Source organism: Pseudorasbora parva, chromosome 19 (assembly GCF_024679245.1).
Source record: "Pseudorasbora parva isolate DD20220531a chromosome 19, ASM2467924v1, whole genome shotgun sequence".
Taxonomy (NCBI): Eukaryota; Metazoa; Chordata; class Actinopteri; order Cypriniformes; family Gobionidae; genus Pseudorasbora; species Pseudorasbora parva.
Genome location: NC_090190.1, coordinates 10,271,289 through 10,297,303, shown reverse-complemented (window position 1 = coordinate 10,297,303; position 26,015 = coordinate 10,271,289). Strand labels below are relative to the sequence as shown.

Here is a 26,015-nt window from a genome sequence, read left to right as displayed (position 1 = left end):
GTCGGGTTGAGGTCAGGCCTGTCAAGTTCTTCCACACCAAACTTGCTCATCCATGTCTTTATGGACCTTGCTTTGTGCACTGGTGCGCACTATATCTAAAACAATTTTTATCATATGGAATTACTAAATAAAATTATGGAGAATAAACATTCCCAAGGATTTGTTGAAGAATGCCGCTTTTGGTGACCATTTTACTTCCATTGCATGGATTAACAATGCATCTCAAAATGTATTCTTTTATGTTCCACAGAAGAAAGAATGTCATTCAGGTTTGGACGACATATGGGTGAGTAAAGGATGTTTTTAGTTTTGGCTTAACTATCCCTTTAAAAGTTGTATAGCATATTTCCATTAAAAAAAACATATATAAACAATACCATTGACATGAAATCATTATATTTATTTCTTGAATATTAAACAATGTTGATACAGCAGTAATATTATAATACATAAGGAAGGAAGTAACTGTACAACAGGATGAAAGTGATTTTATGTTCAGTCTGGGGTTGCTGAATTCACGGCCGGATATCTTCACTGCCTGTGTGGTGCGGAGGGGGAGTGTAAGCTCCCTCTTTAATCATCTTCTCCTTCTGCTTACGGATCTCATACAAGCGTTTTTGCTGTAAGGAACAATAATTATGTTAGTAATGTGAATAACCTCAAATACGTTGCTTGAATATCTCTGAATTTACTTACAGTTTTTTCACGGTGCAAGCACTCATAGAAATCTTCCCACTCCAGTTTGCACTCCTTTTTGGCCCGGTTCTGGCCGATGTCGTGGGCGCACTCTATCCACTCCTTCTCAAAGGCATGACAGCGAGCGGCCCGCTTCTGTGGCTGTTCCCCACTCTGAGCCAAGAGCCACTGGTCCAGGTTAATCCCAAGCTTTGATTGGAGGTCAATGAACGGCATGATTCTGGGAAATGAATAGAAATATTATATGTGAAATAATGCAATCACGGTTAAAAAGAATGAACAAAGCAGTTATTCTTTTTTGTTCTAATAAATGACACCTCAAGGTTTATATTTTCTGGCACTCTGAAAGGTGCTCTGTGTACATTTTTGCAGCATCTAGTGGTTTTCAAATGTACGGTGGCCCACACAGAACAAAGATGTCATCTGAGACAGCAGAGAGTGACTTGTGCTCTAGAAGCATGTCGACACAAACTGGTGACTTCACTGTAAGGGGACCCTCTGTGTATGGAGATCGAAATGGCTCATAGCCTGACAAGCCAGACTCACATCAAGATGTTTGATCTGGAAACTCACCATAGACAGGGCTCAATCCGAGGGGCGGGATAAACGGTTGTCTTTCAAACTCCCTCTGCACGCGATAGGATAGCGCTACACCAACCAGAGCAACGAAGGTGAAGCAGAGCTCGCTGACTGATTAAACATTCACCGTATCCGGTCGGCTAAACTACGAACACATCTTCCCTTTTTAAGAATGACTTCAGTGCCGTTCTTTGTTCTTTTCTCAGAGAAAAGCTTAACTCCAAGTCTTCCAGAGTCGCGGCCAAAGCTGATTCGAAAGACCGCCGCCGTTCGCCAGTTTCTGTGTTTACTAGAAGCACCCAAACGCAACTCGGCCGTCGTCATTATGGCCCCGCCCGCCGACTCTATACACGATGTGATTGGGCCGTCCAGATTTTGAGGAATACAGCTCATAATGGTATTGAGAGTTCCTAGACGACACTTGCGGGCAAATTAAATTTGCAGCCGCTAGGGTGCGCCTAGATTTCTAGGCTAAATGGCTCATTCTAAGCTAATGAAAACACAACGGTTCATTATGTAAGGTCTTTATACTCCACTGAAAACAGTTATGTATATTATATTGCATTTCTGTCAAAAGATCTTCATAGATTCTACACACTTTAAGGCACTAAAGTTGGCATGAAACAAGTTACAATAGACTTTTCTTCCTTATTGTGACTGAAACAGCTTCTGAACAAGAAAAAAATGTAGGGTGGGACTTTTGTCCATCGGGATTGATTGGATCGTTGTGGTTTGCTATTGCTGCTCTCATGTGATTGACAGGTTACTCCGCCCTTGCGCCAGTAAACACGTCATCAGAGAAGAAATATCATTTCAAGAAGTTATTTTGATGCAAGTTTTTTAATTAAGACAAATTATTATTATTATGATTTGCACGGATAAATCGTTTATAATAAATAATGCAATATTCCATTAAAAAGGTAAATTTTGACATCGACGTTAAATAAAACAAAAAGTAGTTATTTGTGAATAGCTCCGAAGCTTATTACTGACATGTTGACAGCGGGCATGCCTATAATATTATTCTATATATTACAGCTGTATGCCTTCGAATACCTATTATGCTTTCAACTAATAACTTATAAACATTTTAGCGATTAAATTATTGAACGACCTAGTTCATTTTTAGAACTAATAATAGAACATTCAGAAGTTGGCGTTAAAAAACAAGCAATCTGTCCTCTCATGCGATTAGTTAATATTCCATTAGCATTTGCACTTATTTACGTTACTTTATCAGTGTATAATAAACAAGCTGTATTAGTAATCGTCCTCCTGATGTTGGCTAACTTGCTAGCCTAACGACAGGCCCAATAAGGATACAGCGCAATGTGTTTATTCTAAAGTGATGTATGTGCAGCAGAAGGTTTACATCAGTGCTGGTATATTTATAAACGTCACATATAGGATACAAAAGCTCTCAAGGTGTAAATGCAAGCACTGACCGTTCGGTTGAGAGTCACTTTAACCTTCCTCAGGCCCACAGTTCATTCACGACCGTCCGTTGCCGTAAACCAGGCGCTGCTTGTTTACGTCAGTGCTGCAAACTTAAAATTGCACACGCACAGTAGGGGGAAGTGTTGGCACATTTTTTGGTATTTTCATTTTGAAGTATTTCGATTAGAGAAGTCTATCCCAGTGTTATTTTAGTATTAGTAAATATAAAATAAATGCAAAATATCAAATATATATATAATTTCCCTTTTTCTTTTCTTATTTATTTCCAGTTAGTGATTTTAGTCCTTCAACTTCAGTTTATTTATATATAATGAATATTTTACATTTTATTGTATTATTTAGCATTATTGTACTAAAATAACAGTGGGCCAGGCTTCAATTCAAAATACTTATATTAAAAAAAGATTTGTTAACCATAGTAAATGAAATATACATATTAGATGCTAAACATCTATAACGTAAATGAGACAAATGTTGCCATATAAAAAAAAAGACTGAAAATAAACTGAAGCTGAAGCACTAAAATGACTAACTGGAAATAGATATGAAAAGGGAAAAAAATATATTAATGAACTTTATCACAATATGTTATTTTTTTGAGAAGGACATATATAATTATTATTATTTTTATTTAGGCCTATTCCCAGTTATTTCACGGAAGTAATTTTATAAAGTAGGTTATTTTTGTATTATATTGTTTAATATGGCAACATGGCATATTTTCTTTTAAGGGTTACTTCAGCGATTAGCATATGGCTTTGTATCAGTGGAAACCCTGGATTCGAATCGAATGATCCATGAAACGTATCTCTCAATGGGTCAAACTGCTGGAAACATTGATACGTTTGTTTAGTGAAAGAACTATGCGGCCGTCATTTACTGACAACTCTCCTCAGCTGATCTGATTCTGCGTGCGTGAGCTTCATAGACTGTGGTGAGCTCTCAACCAATGATGTGCTGAAGCTACACAAGGACCGCCCTCCTCATTTACATGTTGCACACGGAAAAATAAATGAATCAATCGATCAATAAATGTAAAAATAAATACATGAGAGAAAAATAAACGAACGCATAAATATAAAAATAAATGTAAAAATAAATATAAAAATAAATGTTAAATTTAATTAACAAATAAATAAAAGTTAAAAAGATATATTTTTATAAAAGCAGAAAATAATAAATTAAGGGAAAGATAATACAAAATTGTATTTAATTAAAAATGAATTATATTTATTTTATCTAGTCGTTTATTATGTTATTTATTTTCCTATTATCACATTTATTTATCTATTTATGTTTTTATTAATTTACATATGTGTATATTTATTTATTTATTTATTTACTTACTTATTCATTCATTCATTTATTTTTAATTTGTGCAGGGTTGGTCCTCCATAGTAGGGAAAGTGAAAGTGATTTAGTAATCTAGTGGCTTTGGGAGTGGCCTCGTAGGGCAGCGAAGCATTCTGGGAAATGTTGTCTTTCATCCCCATGAGACAAAAATACATTTTTCTGTCTTTTCTCAATCTAGAAAGCACCAAGTAAATCTAGAAAGCATGACGCAGTTTAAATACAGATTAATCTTCCCAGCGCTGAAGTACACCTTTAGTTTAAGTTTTCCATCTAATTTGTGTATTTTATAGCATAACATTTTAAAACCAACATCATATGTTTTGAGAGCAAAAGTTGATCATCAGGTCTACAGCCCCAAAATAGTCAAAACTTGCCATAAGGTGGAAAAGAGTCAAAAGTTGCCACAAAGGAGGAAATGTTTATTTTTCATGTTTCAAACACTCACAGCCAGTGCAGTTGTCTTTGTGGGGATGTACAAAACAATGCCAGATTTAACACGCCTTCTCTTCAGCATATTGCTTAAGTAACTGAATTTAGTTGTTAACAATCATCTCACCATAACCAGTTTATAGTCAAATTATCAAGTAGTTTTCACGATCCACTCATAAACCTAAAAATATAAACGCATCTTCACACAACCAAAAAAAAAAAGAAAATAAAGAGAGCAAAAGATGTGACAACCACAAATCCTTTTTTTTGTGATTACAAGACAAAGCTAATCCATCATTACATATAAAAAACCGAGGGTTCTCTCTGCAGCCAAATATAATTATGAGATTCAGAAAGCATTGCATGTTAAGAACGCAAAACAAAATTACAATATTTCATTACATCCAATAAATAACAAAATCATGACTATGGCATTCAAACATTTCCCAGAGAAGCTGAAATCCAAAGAAAAAAGGGAGTGCATAAATATAAGCCTATGATGTGGAACAATGATAAATAGTGGGATAAAGTGCAGGAGTGCTGATCCATCCAACCAACCCATCTCTCTCCATCCATCGGTCTAGCTAGCGGGTAAAACAAACTGAAAATAAAACTGCAATTGCAATTAAAAAGCCATGTGCTTAAGAAAGAGATAAAATAGGCTAAAAAAATCATAATAAAATAACAATGACAACAGACATGCATGTGAATGGCAGTTCCATCCTTGATATACTATATGATTTAATACCCAGCAATAAAATCAACACTGGTAAACATGATCCACGCATACATACGTCTCTCGTCTCTCAGCTCAAGAGGGCACAAACAGTGTTGTCAGTGAGTCACAGACTGTGTAAGGGATCTGAGTGCATGTGCTCGGTCTGTAAGGCAGGCAGTCAGTGATTCAAGTCAAACTGTCAGCTAGTGAAGTTCGGATCAGTCTGACCTCTCTCTCTGAAGTGTGTGTTCTTCTGTGCAAACCGGGCTAGCGTGACCAAAACAATACTAGCGCAGCGCATGCAAAATCATACAATTTCCAGGTCGAACGAAGAAAAAACAAACAATACTGTGATGTGTCATCCTCATACAAACCACTCGAAAGCTCTCGCGTATACATGTGCTTGGCGACGTTTCGCTTTGCAGCATTATTTGTCCGTTCGTTTGTTATCTAAGGAAATTCTTCTGGCCACGATGGTACCGATTGAACGCTTTTTGTTGTTGTTGTTGCTCAAGGCATTACTCCATTGAGAAGTAAACACCAACTAATGAATAACAGTATGGATTTCTGAAGAGGTAGAGGACCTGTGCCCATAATTAAGAGACGGGACAGGAGAGCAGAGCGATGAGCTGTCAGTTCCATGAGTCGTCTGGATGCAAGGTGTTTTAATAATTATAAAAAGCAGCAAAATAACATGTTAAGCATTAACAAGTCAAAAGCTCAGAAACGGTTGTGCAATGGCGAGAGTCTCTCTCACACGTAAAGAATGACATTGTCGGGACAGTGCAGGCTGTCGGTGGGGTTCAAGGCTCTGCAGGTGGCCTGCGGCGGGGGTGCGGCGTGGCAGCTCTTGGGGCGGGGCGAGTCACAGTCGTCGGACGTGAGCTCAGCAATGTCGTCCGACTGCGTGTCGGACATCTCCAGGTCGCTGCGGATGCTTTCCGGCTGAGCGAGGGTGACGTCTCGGAGACCCTCCCTGAGTGACATTCCTGGCGACAGGCCCAGAGGGGAGTCCACGACGACCCCGCTCCTGCGGGAACTGCAGTCCTGAGGCTCCTCCCCCGAGCCGGGCACCATGGCAGCAGTGGACGGAGCCAGATCCTCTTCAGTGGTCAGACACAGATGGCTCGGTTTAGTTTCGATGTCCACCTGGATCTCAAGATTAGTGCCCTCTCTAAAACAAAGCAGATCATAGAACAGGTGAGATCAGGTCATATTCTCATTTCCAGGAGTGTTTATCAAAGCTGCTACTATTTCATATTCATATTGTGGACTCACTAATATTAAAATACTTCTCGATACTGATAAGATATAATATAATTTAAAATCATTTCAGATTCTACCAATGTATTAATAATGCACACAGTATGAAAAGTAGATATGCATTTTTAGATTTGCTAAATATTACATTTAAAAGCGTTATTAATTTATTTGTGTTTTAAATATCTGCTTTAATTGACAGCAAAAGTAATCTAAATGTAAAAATAAAGGTATTTCGGTAACACTTTACAATAAGGTTTTATAAGTTGACATTAGTTTACTACATTAGTTAACATGAACTACTAAATCTTAGCTCGTTAGTCTTAGTTAACATTATTAAAATCAACTTTTGATTTTAATAATGTTAACTAAGACTAATGAACTAAGATTAATAAATGCTATTTGTTAACATTAGTTAATGCACTGAGAAATAACATGAACAAACAATGAACCGCTGGAGTTATATTAACTAACATTTACAAAAAATTAATAAATAATGTAACAAATGTATTGCTCATCATGGGTAGTTAATGTTAGTTAATACATAATCTAAAGTTAACAAATAAAACCTTATTGTAAAGAGTTACCATTTTTTATTTTTGCTATTTTTCAAAATTATTTTTAATATCTAATATTAGCTGATAACAATTGTGGTACTGATACACACTACTGTTTAAAAGTTTCGTTTTGTCAGCAAATAAAAATAAATGAATACTAAAGTTAAAATGAATATGTATTCAGCAGTGATGCATTAAATTGATCAAAAGTGACAGTAAAGACATTTAAATTGTTACATTACATATCTATTTCAGATAAATGCTGTTCTTTTGAACTTTCAATTAATCAAAGAATCCTGAAAAAAAATCTATTAGAGTTTCCACATAAATATTAAGCTGAACTGAGCTGAAATATTAAGCTGAACTGTTTTCAACATTGATAATAATATTTCTTGAGCAGCAAATCAGAAGGATCATGTGACAGAAGATTGGAGTAAGGATTCTGAAAATGCAGCTTTGCCATCACTGGAATAAATTACTAAAAATGAATATATATAATGCAATAATGCAGCTTTGGTGAGACATTTTTCAATAACAAAATCTTACTGATCCCAAACTTTTGAACAGAGGTGTACATTTATTTGTTATGCAGGTGTGTTTATTCAGAGCGATTTCACACCTGTCAGGTAAGGTGTAAGAGGAAGTGATTGATCCTGCCATGCCCCTTGTGCTGGCACAGTCACTGGCCGCTCCCAAACTGCCCGTCTCCCTGCCGGCACTTTCCTTTCCTAGCTCTGCCCCCTGCACCTCCAACCTAAAACATAAACATGTTTACATGAAAACAAGAACACTACCCATATTTACAGTGTAACTCTTGTATATTTACCATACAGTACACAGAATAACCCAGCATGCCCAGAAAACCCACATACCTGCTGTATTTTCCTGTCCTCGCACCAAGCGCTCCTCCTGCTAGTGTGTTGAAGTGTGGCGTGTCTCCCAGACCCCCTGGGGCGACGGATAGGCCCTCGCTCGGAGAGGTGGTACTGAGACCGCTGGCTCCCCCCTCCAAACTACTCTCACCCAGGCTGGGAGACTTCAGCGCTCGCCATGCATCAGCAACTACAGAGAGAAAGGGTCCGGTTGATGGTTCAGTACCCTGAATAATAGGTATTTGCCAGATGATACCATTTGATCAATCATCTTTTTCTTACCTGTAATAGGCCCATCATCCTCATCAAAGTCTATCCTAACACCGCGACCTTTCCCCCGGCTCACGCCACAGCCCCCTCCACGGCACAGAGAGATAGGCACGACACCATACACATACGCCAACATGATGGGGACACCAATGCCTGTAGGGTAGAGACAGAGATATAGAGTTATAGTCAACTTCTGGGATTTGAGTTAAAGGGATCAAGTTGATGAGAAAATCATATGCACAAGCAATTCAACCTGACGGAAAATGTATTTCCGCTGCCGTTTTCCCATAGCAAACCCTTTTTGTCACACATAGGCTGTCATTCACAACTAATTATATTATAATATAGTCTATTATATATAACTATAGTAAATATAGCACTTTAGTATATTAAAACCAAATGTGTCACACACGTCCTGAAAAGTGAAGCTAAAACATTTTGATGGCTGGTTGCAGTAAAGGTCATAAACCCCTCACTCTTCATATAATCAAATGGGACGTGAGCCAAACTAAAAAAAAATTGAATTAGCCAACACATTTCTTTGGAGGATGGTTTTCCGTTCAGCACATGTCAATGTATGTTCAAGTGTACGTTGTTTCCAATAAGTCTGGTTTTGGTTTAGCTTTTTGATAACTAGAGTATAACGCTGGGGGAAAAAAATATTTTAGCTTCATTTTTTTACAGTGGGAGGGAGAAGAGACAAGTTATCCTCACATTTTTACAGTATGTGATTAAAACAATGATTTAGTAACAAGTTCCACAAGTTTTAAATATATCACAAATTGCTTTGTTCTTTGGCGTGAAACTTCCTGAATTTTCTCATATTTTCCATATTTTGTGCTGCACTGAAAGTTGCGGTTGCCTCTGAGTCTAAATGCAGAAGAGATTGTCTATAGAATTCATTACAATGACCAGGAACTGAAGCTTTCAATCTTTACAAAGGTAGGAAGCAGAAGGAAGCGCCAAAAGAGTATGATAAAATATCATATAAGCAGTCTATACAATGTAAAACATGTTATTTTCCATCCTCTGAAGCCATATGATAGCTTTGTGTGATGAACAGATGGATATTTATATTCAATATTGATTTTCTGTTGGTCAATGGGTTGAACTTGAGAGAAATGGATCGGTCTGACTTGAAAAAGTGGCTAATATATTCCCTAAACTGAAGAAAGTCAAACGTGTCTAGAATAACATGAGGAAGAGAAAAAATCTGCCCCCAAAAAGTCTGTTAGCATTTTATTATATTACCAACTTAAGGATGGATTGCTTTTTCAACAGCATTGCTTTTGCTCATTTGTAAATGTCTTTGGATACAAACATGTAAAAGTCTTTACTTTGGATCAATTCAATGCATCCTTGCTGAATGAAAGTATTCATTTCATTTCTTTTTTTTTATCGTACTGATCACAAACTTTAAAACGCTTGTGTAAATATGAACGTAACTGTTTTCAGGAATACCCACCCACACTGACAGCAGCGATGACTGGAGCTGTGATTATAGACAGAGCCACACCGCCAGTGATGGCGAGATTCCTCCTGTGATGTGACGTTTTCTTGCCCTCATAGTGCGAGTGGATCTGTGACAAAGAGCAGCTGTGTTATTATTAAACTGTCACAGATGTGCTTTCATCTGCTAAAATAAAAGACTTGATCCTACAGCTTCAAAATCTGGAACAAATCTATAAAACAGAGCAACATATCCTCTATATTTTTCAGCAGGAAGTCATTGTACCATAAATATGCTGATATCAAACATGGTTAAGCTGGTTGAGCGACGTGGCAGTCGAGAGGGAAATTCCCAGGCTTTTTAAGGAAATTCTGTTCCTGATAACACCCGATAAAGGTTTCTCGTTAACATCTAAACTGTAGTGCTGTGGGGTAAGATGTGATGTTGGCATTTCGCACCTTGCGTCCAATGTAAACGGGGATGCCGATAACCATCGCAGGAACTGCGATGCCAGCGATAAGAGTGATGCCCACCGGTGCACCAATCAAAGTGCCCAGCTGCCACAGAATCTTCTTTTTGCGACTCCATGGCTTCTTTCCCCAGAATGTACAACCTGATGGGCTAAAAAGACACCACATATAATACATTTTAGACTCAAGCAAATAGTTTGATTGATTCTCACTGATGGCAAGCAAAAGGTACCTGAGGTAGTGAAGGTCTGAAATCTCCTTCATACAGAGCCAGCAGAACTCACAGCCGCACACAGCGCAGGTCATGTGATTACAGCTGCCGTCGTTCATCTTGATGATGTAGGCGCCGCATCGGGGGCAAGGCTTGATGTCATCAGCTGAGTGGGGATTAAAGGGTTGGGATTTAGAGTTTGTACGGGCAGACAGAATCTGCTGTAAACAGTGAGTGCTGAGGAAGCGTTTTATGAATGTCAGGCGGGAATAAAAGCGCAAGGGACGTTAACAGACGCCTGCCTTAATTCGGGAGGCTAGAGAGAAGGTAGAGAGAAGAAGGAGAGAGAGCACAGTCCTTTAGGGAAAGATGAAACACAATAATCTGCAGAATACACTGAAGTGAGCAAAATGAAAGCGCTCAAGGGGAAACACGTAGCAAATCAAATGATATGAGTGGCAAACACTGAAACACAATAGACCAGACCGGTAGCACACTAGAGTTTTACAGTTTATTTTTAGCCACTAATTTGTGGTAGTCTTTTTGTGATAGACACTGAAGTGAAGGACTAATACACTAACACACAACATATACTAACTTGATACATTTTCTGAATCAAAAAAGTGAGAGGTAATTGAAGGTGCAAAACATGCTGCCATGTTGCTAGTGTGGTTGCTAGTGGATTGTTATGCAGTTGCTTAGGTGAGTATAATTTTTTTTGTCACTATGTGGTTTCTACGGTGATCTGGGTGGTTTCTAAGTAGCTGCAGGGTTAATGTTAAGGACTGGTGTTCAAGATGGTTGTTAGGGTGCTCTGGTTGATTACCAGGGCATTGCTGTACTACGGTGTTCTCAGGGAGTGCGTCTCAATCAGCTCCCTAGTTCATTAGTCAGGGCACAAATATGGGAGTCAGCCTATTGACTAATGTCCTGATCAGTGCCTTGACTACTGAACCAGATTGAGACGGTACATTTTAAAGATTGAGATGTGTTTTGTTGCTAGGTGGTTGCTAAGATGATCCAAGTGGTTGCTAGGGTATTCTGGGGGGTTTCTAGGACATCACTAGGTTGTAGCTAGGGTATTCTAGGTGGTCAGTAATGCTATGCACTTACTACTTGGTGGCTGCTTGGCAATTCTGGGTGGTTACCAAGGCTTGGCTATGCATGTTTTTTGTTGCTATGTGGTTGCTAAGGAAACACTGATGGTTTCTAGGGCACTGCTAGGTGGTTGCTAGGGTGTTTTTGGGTGGTTTCTAAGACACCACTAAGTTGGAGCTATTCTAAGTGGTTACCAGGGCATTGCTAGGTAGTTACTAACATGTTCCGAGTGTTTTTTGTTGCTAGATGGTTGCTAAGGGGTTGCTAGGGGGATCTGGGTGGTTTAGGGGGGTCTAGGTGGTTTAGGGGGATATGAGTGGTTTAGGGGGGTCTAGGTGGTTTAGGGGGATATGAGTGGTTTAGGGGGATCTGGTTGGTTACTATATAGTTGCTAAGGTGATCAGAGTGGTTTCTAATAGGCGTCTAGGTCTAGGTGGTTCAGGGGGATCTGGGTGGTTGCTAGATAGTTGCTAAGGTGATCAGAGTTGTTTCTAGGGGGCTTCTAGGTGGATCTGGGCGGTTTCTAGGGCATACCTAGTAGGTTATCTCCTAGCCCAGGCAAAAAGAGCTTCAAATCTCTGATATAACAGTCTCTAGATATGGCTTGAGTCTCTCCTTCACTTTACTTTTGATAGACAGAAAATGGTGGACTGATGGTTGAATACTCACTGTGTCCTTGCTCGGCCGTGTAGCTGGGTGAATGGTTACTGTGCGTTCTCAAGGACAGCGCCCTCTGTTGGCGGGCAGAGTCACAGGTCTGGTTAGGATGCCAAGCTTGCTTGCAGTGGTAGCAGAACTCAGCACCACACCCTTCTCGTCGACACACCAGCCTGGGGCAGCTGGCACATCCAGAGGCGATGACTGCAAAACTGGCAGGAGAACAATGAAAACAGGTTAACTGATTACTAGAGAATCTATGATTTAGGTAACATGAGATATCATTATACCTAGATCATCTCTTACACAGAAGTACATGCTACAGAGATAGTATCAGACTGTAATAGTGTGGAATACAATGGTACTATATGATTATCATATTCATTTACAATGGTATTTCCATGGTACTTCAATGGTACATAAAAAATAGCATCATGGTAGTGTCTAAAACCAATTATAGTAATATCCTGGTATTTTCTGTAATTGTGGCTAAGGAATATGTAGACCATGTAAATGTCTCAGACTTCACAGTTCTTGTTTTTAATACACCAAAAAGCAAGAACATGATCATGATTATGGTCACAGCTAACCTTTAATATGATTGCTATGGAAGCTTGTTTCCGCCACAGACTAAGAAAAAAATGTAAAAGATAATTGGGACCTTTATTCTCACAATAGCGAGTTTGCGTGATTATAAACTCTCAAATTCAAACTTTTTTTCCTCAGAACTGCATCATAAAACTTGCAGTTGCAAGATTTAAAGTAAAAAAATCATGATATAAAGTCGCAATTGCGTGTTATAATTTTGAGTAATTAAGTCAGACTTGCTTATCTGGCTATCACCAGACCAAGCTCAATTTAAAATTGAACATTGGTCTGGGGAGTCTGCTCTGGATTTTCTACTGCACAAGAGGCGTGATCAACTGGCATTATTCAAATAACTCTGTATGCAATACAGATAGTCCTTCAACCAATCAGACCACAAGAGGCGTGAACAACGGGCAACGATCCAACGTTTCTCTATCTGCCATCGTGTTAAACCCGCCAATAGCGCGCCAGGTGGATAAGCCAGTCTGTGATTGGTTCCTGCAAAAGGTACAGGTTTACAGACTTGCAAGGCGAAATCAAAATCGCTGGCAGATCAGGTTGGGTTTACCCAGTCTACAGACTTGCAAGATATAAAGTAAAAATGTTGTGATATAAAGTCACAATTGCAATTGTGAGCTAAAAACTCACAAGTGTGAGTTATAAAGTTCAATTCTGAAGAAAAAATAATTTGACTTTTATCACGCAATTCTGGGAAAATAAGTCGGAATTGTGAGGTTTTTTTTATTCAGTGGTGGAAACAAGCTTCCATAGAATGCAATTATAGAAATGACTATAGTTTTTTCTTTTGACAAACCCCTCAATGTGTTCCCTACTCAGATTCTTTGTAATGGTAGATTCCTTTTAAAGTCAAGAAAAACATTAGCAGACACAGACACTACTACATTATGGGAAATGAGAGGGAGGATTTATTGCAGTCAGTATGTTCCAGCTGTGAGAGTCTTCAAGCATTCCCGTTGCATTTTATTCCTTCCCTAAGAACATTACTTGGTTGCCAAATCCTACTACAGACCTCAGATAAACTACACAGATAAGCACACTGATAATTAATAAACATTATTAAATCATTTTAAAAAAACGTAACGTTAAATTTTTGAAGAAACCCAATTTTTATGGCTGAATAAACAGTAGCAATCGATCAAGCTGATTTCTCCTTTCAAGTTAAAGTAAAAATTGACTCCAGCTTCCCTGCCTAACTTTTGCTTATGCGTGACAAAAACAATCCCTTTCATTTGAAGTGCATGTTTTGACCTGCTGGCCGAAGTTAAAGCAGGTTCTGTAGAAAGCATTCCTCCTCCAGCTGACACCTCATTAATCAGCTCAGCTGCAATGGAGAACTGTAATGTCCTACACAAAGAGCTTCCAATTACCTGCACGTACTGACACACACACACACCCTACATGTAGAGTCAAGCTGAAACCGACCTCATTATACATGATTAAGGTATCCTAGAACACTCACTAGGATTGAAGACAATGAAATCAACACTCTATTTTGAGGCTCACAAAGACACCGTCGCATGCACACACGGTCAAGTGAGTAGCCAATGATTGTCTTAATCAAATGCCAGCCTCGGTTACCCATAGCAACTCTACCTCTGTGCCGCATCTCAGTTGCCATAGCAACATATGACTGAGGGAGAGAGAAACGAGCCGTACCTTTCTCCTATTGGAAGCTCTGGACTTTCAATCAAGCTGAAGCAGGGCTGGTTGGGGTGGCTGATGGGAAATAAGCAGCACCATGGACTGGAACTGATACTAAGGCAGCAAAATCTACAGGGGAAGCTTTTCCATCAGAGATACAAGGGGCTGTTTCTGAGACTGAAAAGTGTGTGCTTTCGTTGTCTAGACTGGGAGATTCCTAGTTCATCTAGAAAGAGGCTAATTAAACATCTGGGTGAACCTTAATGCATCCTGCGGCAAAAAAAGTCACTTGTTTCACAACCCTAGATGATGCAACCGACAAACCAGCCAATAGTGTGATGTCTAATGGAAAAAAATGACCTTTTGGAAAATTCCCAGACAAACTGAAAACCCCTAAGTATCAGTCGTGGGCTTTATAGAAAGTGGCAGTGACGCAAAAATAATCATGTCCCTTAAATGTAGGTCAGCACACCTTTATGATTGACAAACCAAAATAATTGGCAAACTGAAATAATCTCTCTCAGAATGACACAACAACTAAATTAGGCTTTCTACACAAGCGCAAGTGTTCCCTGTAACTGTCCAAGTGCCTCCTACACTTGCCAAAGCACACAGAACAAGCAAAAAACTGTGAAATACCCCCCCTTACTTCTATTGAACACGACAAAGATCTGCTATACCTAGAAGTGCATTTAATACACTATATGGCCTGAAGTAGGTGGATGCCAGAATACCACACCTTTGCTTTTAATTAAAAAAACAGTTGGCTTTAATAAAGATTTGGTTCTTCCTAACGGCTTCCATTCTCTTGGGAAAGTTTTCCCACTAGATGTTGGAGCATTGCTGGATTTTCTCCCACTCACACATGAGCATGTCGGACGAGAAATTTCTCAACCAGCATTTGGGCAATTTTAGGATGCCTACACACTAAAGAGTGTTTAATGTTCGGATATGAATGCGTAAGGTCTTTTTTGAGGGTAGAGCTGTGGGAAGAGCTGTGTTAGACTGATATCAAGAAGGAATACAGCTAATTGGTTGTCCTCTCTAAAATTCTCATTGGTCAATGGATGCTTACGTCAGGGGCGATTATAGGATTTCAGTCTTAGCGGGGCCCTGCCCAGGCTCCAACCATGAGCTGATATGACTCAGTGGAGTGTCTCTTGCCTTCAATGCCAGGAAGCACAAGTTTGCGCAATTTTATTTATTTATTTATTTTTAGGTAACACTTTATTTTACAGTGTCATTGTTACACGTTAAATGTTAGTTACGTTAAGTGCTTATTTACATGCAATTAACCCTAACCCTCATTCCAACCCTAACACTATAGTAATCACATGTTGTTAATTATTATTATTAATTAATAATATTACTATTATTACCAAACCTAAGTTTGTACTTACTTATGTATAAGTAACATAACCTATTTACTGAAATAATGAAACTGAAATTATAGTCGTAATAATTATATTACGAAAAATAAAATTTCAGTACATTTAGGTAATTAGGTTAAAATGAGAGAAATGGAGTGTGACAGTTGACCATGCCAAACACTGCTGCCCTATGTCACCTATAATCGTTTCTGCCAATGACTACAGGGAATTATAATACTTAATGTACCAAACATTAAAGTAATGGGAGGATTCATAGTGAGGTCACTTCAGATATCAGGAACAGAAAAGATCAGCAGTCATATCTGATGTTGTGTGTCAGAGAAAATAGGAAATGAGACTTTTGATTTCAGGGAATTTCATTCCGTCTAATCACATTTTATTATATATTTTATGAATTATAATCTTAGATTTGTCCCCTGTCTTCAATATGTCTCTACCAACTCAATCCTTCAACTCAAAACTTTGTATTCGCTTCATCCAAAATATCTTCACTGGATTTCATGCTTTAGGCTATCTAGGTTTCTCAGTTCTATCACATCATTTACTCAGTAATTCATTTCTATAATGACCTCACTTTTTGCACATAGAAATTGTCATACTGAAACTGAAATTTCCCTTTCCAAACTGTTGCCAAAGCCAAAATTACAGAGAACATCCCTGTATGTCGTAGCATGACACATCTTGGCATTTAGGAATGTTGTCAAACTCAAGGTCCATAAGATTTAGCAATGTACAATACAAAACACAACATCTATTCAAAATGGTATCTTGTATCTTTTACGATTTCCTGACATCCCAACCCAATCCCAGTCTTACCCACAGTCGGGAGCAGGACACCATCGGCAATCAGGGTCCGACGCCAGGCAGCGGCGCAGCAGGAACTCTTCATACTTCTCCATCAGGTTGGGGTCGTCCAAGATGAGGGCCACCTGCCGAGGGGCAAGTCGCTCGGCGCACTCTGGGCAGCTGAGCTGCACTCGGCTCTCCGTTATCTCGATACGGAAGTACTGCCTTAGACAGCACAGGCAAGACCGGTGGCTGCATCCCTGGAGCTCAGGAAGCTGCTCCGCAGGTTGACGCACCAGGCACAGGGGACACTCTAGGAGTTCTTGACCTCCCAAAGAGGCCTGGCTAGCAGATAACGGCTCGGCTGGGTCAGTCGTAGATGGATCTGATGAAACATTTGTGGGTGTGGGAGGCTGGAGGAGCTGCTGTTGCTGGAGTTGTTGCTGTTGGTGCAGCTGTTGCGCGAGAGGAGTGCCCACATTAGCCTTGTTCCCCCTGGATCCACGTTTGCCATGGAAGAGACTGTGAAACGAGATCCTGCCTTGCTTCTTGCCTGGCCCGCGGCATTTCGGATTGGGAACGCCACTAACAGAGGAGTGGGGTGATTCAGAGTCCTTTTCAGATCCCATTTCCCAAGAACAACCTTGTATTGTTCTCCCACTTGAGTCTTTGGAGAGGTCAGAGAGTTTGGGTTAGAGGAGTTCTTGTGATGCACCTTGGTTCCTTCCACGGAACGGTTTCAATGAAGCCAAAAACCTCAAGAACACTTACAAAAGAATGTTTGTCAAGCTCTCAACAAATTCCAGTTAGTTTCCCCGTTGGGAGAATTCCATGAATTAAGTAATTTCTTCCTCTTAACTATAACAGGGTGTCGTGTATAAACAATAAACGGAAAGATGAACCGAGCCAAAAAAAGAAAGGGATGGAAAGAAAAGTCCCTTCACTCCAACGATCTTCTTGTAAATGTCAAAAAGAAACCAGGAAACAAATTTCTGCACCCCAAATTTGTTACAGATAACAAAACTGACAGATACTGTCAATAAAAAAAACGGGGTGTTTAATGACAACTAGGAAGTAGTTAGTAAAAAAATGCCTCAAGATATCGTAATCCTGAGAGCTTGTCCTCCGTCGTCGTTTGCCTCGGCTAAATTCACAGAGCCAGCATGAGTGTGCTCCAGTTTGCTGTTTTCTCCTTCTGAATCAGCCGGTCTGTTAAGGAAGAGAAATAGCACAGGAAGTTAGCACAGGGAACAGACAGCCTGCAGGAGGAGCATGCTACGTGCACGCTCACGTACACACACACACACACTCCTCCCTTCTTTTATTCTCAATCTCTTTTCATTTCATGGTTAACTCTTCATGCTCTGGACTCCTAAGGTGACTGCCTGACAGTACCTATGAATAAACCACTTACCGGATAAGTAAAAAAGGACACAGTTGAGGAAGTAACTGGCACTGTGGCATTAAAACTTTAAAAAAACTGACATCGGTCATCACAATTTCTGTCCTTCTATCTTGTGTTGGATTTTACTTCTCTCATTTTCTTTGTGTCTCACTGTGTATGACACCCTCTCATCCTCGCTCTCTCACACACTCAAGCACTCCCTCTACACTTCACACTGCACTGCTAGTGCAGTTGCCATGGTAATTCCCACTATGAACACAGCAAACAAGGACCCTCACAGTGACTCTGGCCCTCATGAACACACACACACACACACGGTAGATATTAACACCATACATCACATAACGCATAAGCGCATGCCTCCAATGTACTTTATTCATTTATTTATATTTGAAAGGGGACATAAATGCAGTTGGTAAATGTCATACCAACAGAGGAGATGGTTTTGTAGGCCAACATAATGTGTCAAATATTTCTAGTCATAGAAAAATTAAAAATAAAAATATTTAAGCAACACAAACTCATCCAAGACTGACGTGTCCTGGTTTCCTGATCTGATGACCTCTCAACTAATGCCTGCGTAGCACAAATCTGTTTACTTGTGCGAGGGGGAAGGGAAAGAGACCACCATGCTAGCGTAAAGCTGTCAGTGCTCTTATACCTCAAAGTATAAAAACAGTAGATTTGTTAATGGGTCAATGACAAATAAGTGTGTCACTGTTAATGACAAATACATGTACCATTCTTAATGAATCATGTCCATATGGTTTTGGTTACACTTTATTTGGTTACACTTTATCTTAAAGTGTCATTATTATTATAGGCAGTATAATTATATATTTATGTTCTGAGCAATATTAATTAACAACATGTACATATTATAGGGATAGGGTAGTATCAGGGTTTGGTTGAGGTATAGTTGCATTTAATTATGCTTAATTTACTGTTATTACTACGGTAAGTGCATGTAACGTAACAAGGAGACTGTAAAATAAAGTATTAACCTTTATTATAAGGTGTCTTTGTTACCGTGTAATTTTACGATTATGTACTAAGTAATATTAAGTAACTACATACTTACTATAGGATTAAGATAAGGTTTTGGTTTGGGGTTAGTTGCAAGTAATTATGCATAATTTATAGTTATTAAGGTTACACTTTATTTTACAGTATATTTACTCATGTGAAAGTACTGGATAACAAGGTAACTAAATCGGATAAGGTTAGGTTTTGTTGTAGGTTCAGGGTTAGTACCTAGTTATTGGAATTATTTAGTATATTAGTATATAGTACGTACATGGGGAAAAGGACTGTAAAAGAAGGGGCTACCGTTATTAATATGATAACTACATGTAATGTATTGTAACAATGACACTGTAAAATAAAGTGTTACCAAACTGTTATACCATTTCAAGGGATTTCAATATAGTAATCATTTTAATGACTTACACTTGAAAATGTCATGTGGTGTAACCACCAAATAAAAGGTAATAACAATACAGACATTCTGTAAATATACTTTAAGCTACTTTTTTTGGTTCAAATATCAGACTTTTAATTCATAAAAATAGCATTTTTTCAGCAATCACACCACATGACATTTTGAACTACTTCTCTTGTTATAAACAAATGTGTATTTATTATTCAGTGAAGTTTTATTAAAAAATGTGGTCAAGATATTCATTATAATATCAGGACCACTGCATCAACCTGACACTCCCCACAAAGCATATCAAAATTCATTTTAATTCGTAAATGACCATAGATGAGGATGTGCTTTTTAATCTTGTAATTATAGTAATTTCGACATAATGCGCACACACCTATAAAATGAACGATGAGCCAATTCATATGCAATGCTGTTTTATGCTAGGGTACTTTAACAAAACCATGATCGTTATTTATTATTACATGTCCAAAACACACTACAGCCAGGGTAAATGTAAGCACTGTATATGACCAAGAGAGTCGTTGCCTGTTTTCTCCTGGCTTTCATGGACATGCGAGGTACACAGTGACAGCAGTCAGGATGACCCACTTTTACACCGAGAGCTTTTGCATTGCTCACAGCCACTGTCCTGACGTCTTGACCCATTGCGACAGGAGGATGCAATAACCGCCATGCCCTACGTGCTCTATAATGTAAGTTATCAAAGGACGCATACAAAATGCAGGAGACTCCAAATGGAAAAAAAACTATACGATCTCATCAGATTTGCATATTCTAAACAGGCAGATTGAAGATGTGGGTGTTGAATCATAGCAGGTTCAAAGAAAAACAGTCTCCACTATCTATCTATACATATATAACTTGGGGCTGAGATGGTAATAGCCCTCCATTCCACTTCAGCAGCCTCTTGTAATGCAACCGATGACACATAATTACCATCTGTGCTCTCTGAGGTTTAGTGTGTGTGAGGGATGCTAGCGGGTGCAAAACAAAAGCTGTTTCTGGAAAATCTGTGTCACATCTCGGTACCAAAGTGCAAGTTAACAAAGCGCCAGTGTGTGTGTGTGTGTGTGTAATGGGCGTGGCTGCATTTGTACAACAGAAGTTGCTGTATTATTTATTAGCTGTGAATGATCATGTCGATTCACAAGAAGCTCTTTTTTTGCTTACACTGCTGCAGCTGGAAATCAGCAGGCTGGTTTTTCCATTTAGGAAAGAGTTTATTTAAAAACTTTGAAAGCGGTTGGAACAATCCACAGCATAAGCTCGCAGGCTTCGTTTGATGAAGGATGGATCTCTGTTACCACAAGTTTGGTTTCATTCTCGCAGGATTTATCACTTTAGTTAGAGTTTGTAATTACATGCAGAGTATATATAAACACACACACACACACACACACACACACACACACACACACACACACACACACACACACACACACACACACACACACACACACACACACACACACACACACACACACACACACACACACACACACACACGCGAGAGAAAACATCAAAAAGGTTACAATCGGGCGCTAAAGGGAAATCTTGTGTTGGTCTGGGATTTTTCGTTTTGTTTTGTGTTCCAAAGGTGTGAGACCACACTGAAAAGCTGGAATTTTTACATTTTCACTAAGAGATAAACAAAAAAGTATACAATTTAAAATGAATAAAAACATTTACGATTTTCTAGATCAATAATAATCAAATGTAAGCTTATGATTAAATTGTATTGGCTGAGAATATTATGTTGTAATGACAAAATCTATTATTTTGAAAGAAGTGCAATGTCTCAGTCTCAGGCTTTATACATTTGTACATATTTTAATTTACACCATTACTAATGGTAAAATTAAAATGCTACGGTATTTTTGCAAGAATTTTTTACTGGGAATGTACCACAGAAAATGATTAATTTAGAATGTTGGTAACCACACTACTGATGGTCCCATTAATTTCTATAGAATACTATGGAAGTCAATGGAGCCCATCAACTACTGTCATTCTCTCATTTTTTATAATATCTGTAAAAAATTCCTTATTTGTTCCATACTATTATTATCTATAGGTTTCATATTGAAAAAAGAAAACAACTGCTGCTGAAGTCATAAATGAAAGCAAATCCTTACTACAGACACTTACTGTAAGAGAGGTCCTCAATAAGGAACAAGAATAGTAGTTTCATAATCACTAACTATATTGTTTTGTTTCAGAATGAATTGTGTTTTTTTATCAACGTCACAGAGGAAAGTGAAAAAAAATCAGAAAATGAATTAGAAACCAGGCTACAAATCAGCACAGAATGAGAACACACACAACAATATTTAAAACATACTCTAAATTATAAACTACATATAGGCTAATTCAACAATCAAAGAAAGGAAAATATAGAAAATAATTGCGCATAGAGTTTGGCCTCCCGCCTGCATCTTACTGACAAACTCATTACCGCGAGATAAGACAGAGCTAGACTGACACAGTCTCTGCGTTTCCGCCTGCTTCAGACCCTGAAACCGCACCTCAGCACTTTCGCATCATCCTACAGACCCAGACTGCGGCTCTATCGTTCTCTATCTCAGACACACACACACACACACATACACCATTCACATGGCCTATTGGTGTACAGGTGGTCTACTGGATCTCTGGCCATTACATAACCATTTGAGTCACATCTGAAGCTCTTATTGTTCATAGCAAAGCCTGCATGTGTCCTGCTGTCTCGCGTGTGCATCTTTATTAGAGCTCTACCATTCTGGATAACTCAAGAATCACGATTATCTTATCTAAAATACAAATCACGATTCTGCCATGAATCTAAATGGACAGCTAAACAAAAGCAAAAATATGTTTTTCTATACATTTGTTCATTTTCTGACAAAATGCTAATTGCAACAGTCTATTATTTTTTTTTTACATTTGAATTAGTTATTTAAAAACTTCGGTTTAAATAAATGATTCAATGACTCACTCATAAAGACTTCACCTGTTTAATTACTGAATGAATCAGTGTTTTTGAACAAATCTCTTGAATGAATAATTCAATGACACACATTTTTAACAGTCACTTGTCACCAACTACTGGTGTAATGATGGAATTAATGCTAACTGTATCTGAAGCGTAGTTACCTTTAAAAGTTGATTTACTCTAGACATCAGTTAGTCTGGATGCCAGCCGAACTTAGCCCCGCCCACAACATTTTTAGGTCGGGCGGTTCGGTCTGGACTCGATCCATAGAGGAGTGATTATCCCTGAACAGAAACTGTTCGGACCAATGAAATCATCAGGGCGGGCTTTAGACGATGATGGACAGATGATCAACAGTAACGTAATCATCCACGTCATCAAAAGGGGCTTGGATTATATTTTTTCGAATCCTAAATGGAGAGCTTGTTTGTATATGCATTCACCTTCACTATTTCTCTCAAAAATGATGATCATGTTGGGTAAGTACTCTGTGTATCATTAAATTATTACATTTTTTTTATAACACCGGCAAAGATCATTTATTCCAGCATGCGTGCAGACACGGTTGCCAAGTTTTTCAACAAAACCCGCCAACTACTAGCCCTAAACAATTGCTTCTCGGGGGGTTCTCCGGAAGAAAAAAAAAGGTGTTTGGGGGGTAAAATGTGTGTTATTTTGGCAAGGTTGCCTGCTAAAATTCGCACTCATGGGTCTATACATCACATAATAGTGGCTTGTACCTGTGAACATAGAAAACAACCCGCAGAAAAAACGTGGACTTGGCAACACAGTGCAGCTGAGCTCTGTTGACATTTGACAACTAACGTAATGCGTCGCTTTGTTGCTCTGATTGGTTGTAGGTCTATCCAATTGAGGTCTTTCCTGTTTCGGTTGAAACACGCCCCATAATCACAGCCCAATGGAGCAGTTTCAGACTCATATTCTGACTAGAATTGAGTATGACCACGTCAGGCTACATCAGTGTTTATATCCGAACTATAGACATTTATACCAGTGCTCCTGTGACAGAAATAAAAAAGATGGTTTGTGAAGCTGTTTCAAAAATATACATGACAACTGTACTTATCAAAGGTTTATAGCCGAAACAAGATTGTGTGGGTGTTTGAATGGAGATCTTTTAACAATTAATCGATTAATAAAAGAATGAATCAGTTCATTCAAAATAAGGGCAATACATAATGAGATAACTTTGAGTGATCTAACCAATTAATATGAATTTTTGGTTGGGCATGAACTGGTCAGGATTTGTCAGAACTTCTGCTTACATGTACAGTACGTGTTTTAACCGCTCCATTGTGACGGAGGGCAGGAATACTGGCAGATGGTATAACTAACCCATTAGATGAGTTGTTATACTTAAAGGGATAGTTCCCCCAAAAATGAAAATTCTGTCATCATTTATACACCCCCCAAGTTGTTTCAAACCTGTATGAATTTCTGTCTGCTACACAGACGTGACTGGGTGCGAGCTGACTGTCAAGACAATGGCAAAAGATTTGGTTTCAAAGCAAAATGTAAATATATTTGGCAATATTTTGGATTTAAACCCAATGCTAATAGGGAACCAGCAAATATTGAGGGAATCTGAAAGCTTTGCCTGATGACAGTGGCAGCAACCGGAGGTAACACTTTTAATTTGCATGTAGCGCATGCACCACAGGAATGAGGGTGCCGTGCTTATTAGTTTTGTTAATAAAAATTCTATGTTTAATAAGCGAGTTTGTCATTGTACTTTTTTTTCATGTGTTTTGTTGCTGTGTTTTTCATTAAGAATAATAATGAACCCGCAATTGCCACAACTGAATTGCCAGTAACTTGAAAAATGTGCACAGGCATTCATAAACTCCAACATCGCCCCCATGGTGATACCAGTATTACCGGTGTTGTCACACGCCAATTAACCGGTGGGAAAATGTCCTCACCGTCACATCTCTACTACACAAAAGAGTATATTTTTAAGAATATCGGGTAACAAAATAGTCTCATTGACTCATTAAACTTTTAGGTGAACTATCCCTTTAATTAAATCTCTTTAAGCTTTGTGAGTTGCGTGGAGCAGGTGGTTGTGCTGATCCATGTTGATCTATTCTCCAGCTCACCTCATCCTTTGTTGTATCCTCATAGAAGTCAAAAAATATCATATAACGTATGCATTATCATCAATGCGCTGTACAAAGATTCACTAACAATACTCAAGAAAAAACATGACTAACACCAGTACACCATATTCAAACTCACTGACTATTGTGTGAGGGAGGCTGGTACCAAAGAAAAAAACAGCCACAGGTTCCTATGAAACCAAAGACCTCGATTTGATCAGTTCTTCACAGTCACATGGTGGTTTACGGTAAAAAGGATAACCCAAAAATTCAGATAAACAAGACAAGAAAGACTGGAATTAACCATATTTGCTGAGGCAAAAGAAGAAATGAAACTGAAGTCATTCTGTGCAATCCTTACTTTACACTAGATGGAGAAGTGTTGCCAAAACTCCCAACACGTGTATTGTTAATATGAATTAATGAAATACTGTAACAATCACGACAAACTAGCACACTCTATATTCAGCAAGGTGTTGTAGAGAAAGCAACACAACAAAGAGACTCACTAAAGAGTCAATAAACAGTCCACAAAACCTATTCTCAATCAATCAATAAAACTAATAATTATGTACAACTGCAAAATACGTAAATATTTTATATTTATTATTATATTTCATGTAAATATATAAATATAAAATATTTATGTTTAAATTTTAGCTTAAGTAAATCAGTAAATGACTATAAGCAACTGATTTAAATATATAAACACAAGGGTCATTACATACATGTAATAACAATCTTTTATACAGTATATGAATACACACACACACATATATATATATATATATATATATATATATATATATATATATATATATATATATATATATATATATATATACACACACACACACACACACACATACATACATATACATCACACACACACACACACCTGTTATGTAAACATTTAATGTACATCAATGCCAATGTACGAAACAGCTACTTTATTTACTTGTGTCGCATTACTGCACTCAAAGAAGAGTCTACAGTAAAACAAAACAATATTGATCAGGTTCAAGTGGCCTGTCTCCCAACTGGGATTTGGATATCACAAAACTCTTGGTCAACATCAGAACATCGCCGTATTTTAGAATCATCATATTTTAGAACTTATCGTGAGGATTCTAAAGCGTATCCATGACGACAGATCTGTTGAGCACTTACCGTAGAGAGATGGCTCTGATAGTATTGAAGGCGACTGAGGCGGAATAGGGCGGTACGCAGTGAGCTTCGGAGCTACTGTACACAATGTACATTCAACCAATTCGTAAACCTGTCTTGTAAACCTTACAAATCTCACCCTACGTGTCCGCTACAACATTCCCCGAACAAACAGTCCGAGGGGAATATGTCTGTCCCTTTTTTTGCCCTATCCGCGATATTGCTCAGATTATGTCCGCAGCTTGCTTCTCTTTTCCATTCACGTCACCGAGGAAAGCCCCTGCGTGTGACGCCACTCGCGTTCGAGTAGGAAACCCCGCCCACTGACGTCGTTTGAAAAAGGGAATGATTGCGACAGGGCATAGACCGTAATAGCCTAGCCAGGCAGGAACGT

General features: G+C 38.5%; 2 protein-coding genes across 2 annotated transcripts; both read right to left on the bottom strand.

Annotated features, from left to right (window-relative positions):
* Positions 1 to 379: 379 nt before the first annotated feature.
* ndufs5 (NADH:ubiquinone oxidoreductase subunit S5) lies at positions 380 to 2,826 on the bottom strand. Its single transcript, XM_067426364.1, has 3 exons — positions 2,721 to 2,826; positions 697 to 916; positions 380 to 620 (listed from the first exon to the last, which is right to left on the bottom strand). The coding sequence occupies exons 2-3, from the start codon at positions 910 to 912 to the stop codon at positions 516 to 518; spliced, it is 321 nt and encodes a 106-aa protein (XP_067282465.1). The 5' UTR covers positions 913 to 916; positions 2,721 to 2,826; the 3' UTR covers positions 380 to 515.
* Positions 2,827 to 4,484: 1,658 nt separating this feature from the next.
* Positions 4,485 to 25,885, bottom strand: rnf19b (ring finger protein 19B). Its single transcript, XM_067425448.1, has 10 exons — positions 25,625 to 25,885; positions 16,536 to 17,714; positions 12,091 to 12,290; positions 10,345 to 10,489; positions 10,101 to 10,263; positions 9,658 to 9,772; positions 8,205 to 8,345; positions 7,923 to 8,112; positions 7,670 to 7,804; positions 4,485 to 6,407 (listed from the first exon to the last, which is right to left on the bottom strand). Exons 2-10 carry the CDS (start codon positions 17,132 to 17,134, stop codon positions 5,987 to 5,989), a joined length of 2,109 nt encoding a protein of 702 aa, XP_067281549.1. The 5' UTR covers positions 17,135 to 17,714; positions 25,625 to 25,885; the 3' UTR covers positions 4,485 to 5,986.
* Between the last annotated feature and the right edge of the window lie 130 nt (positions 25,886 to 26,015).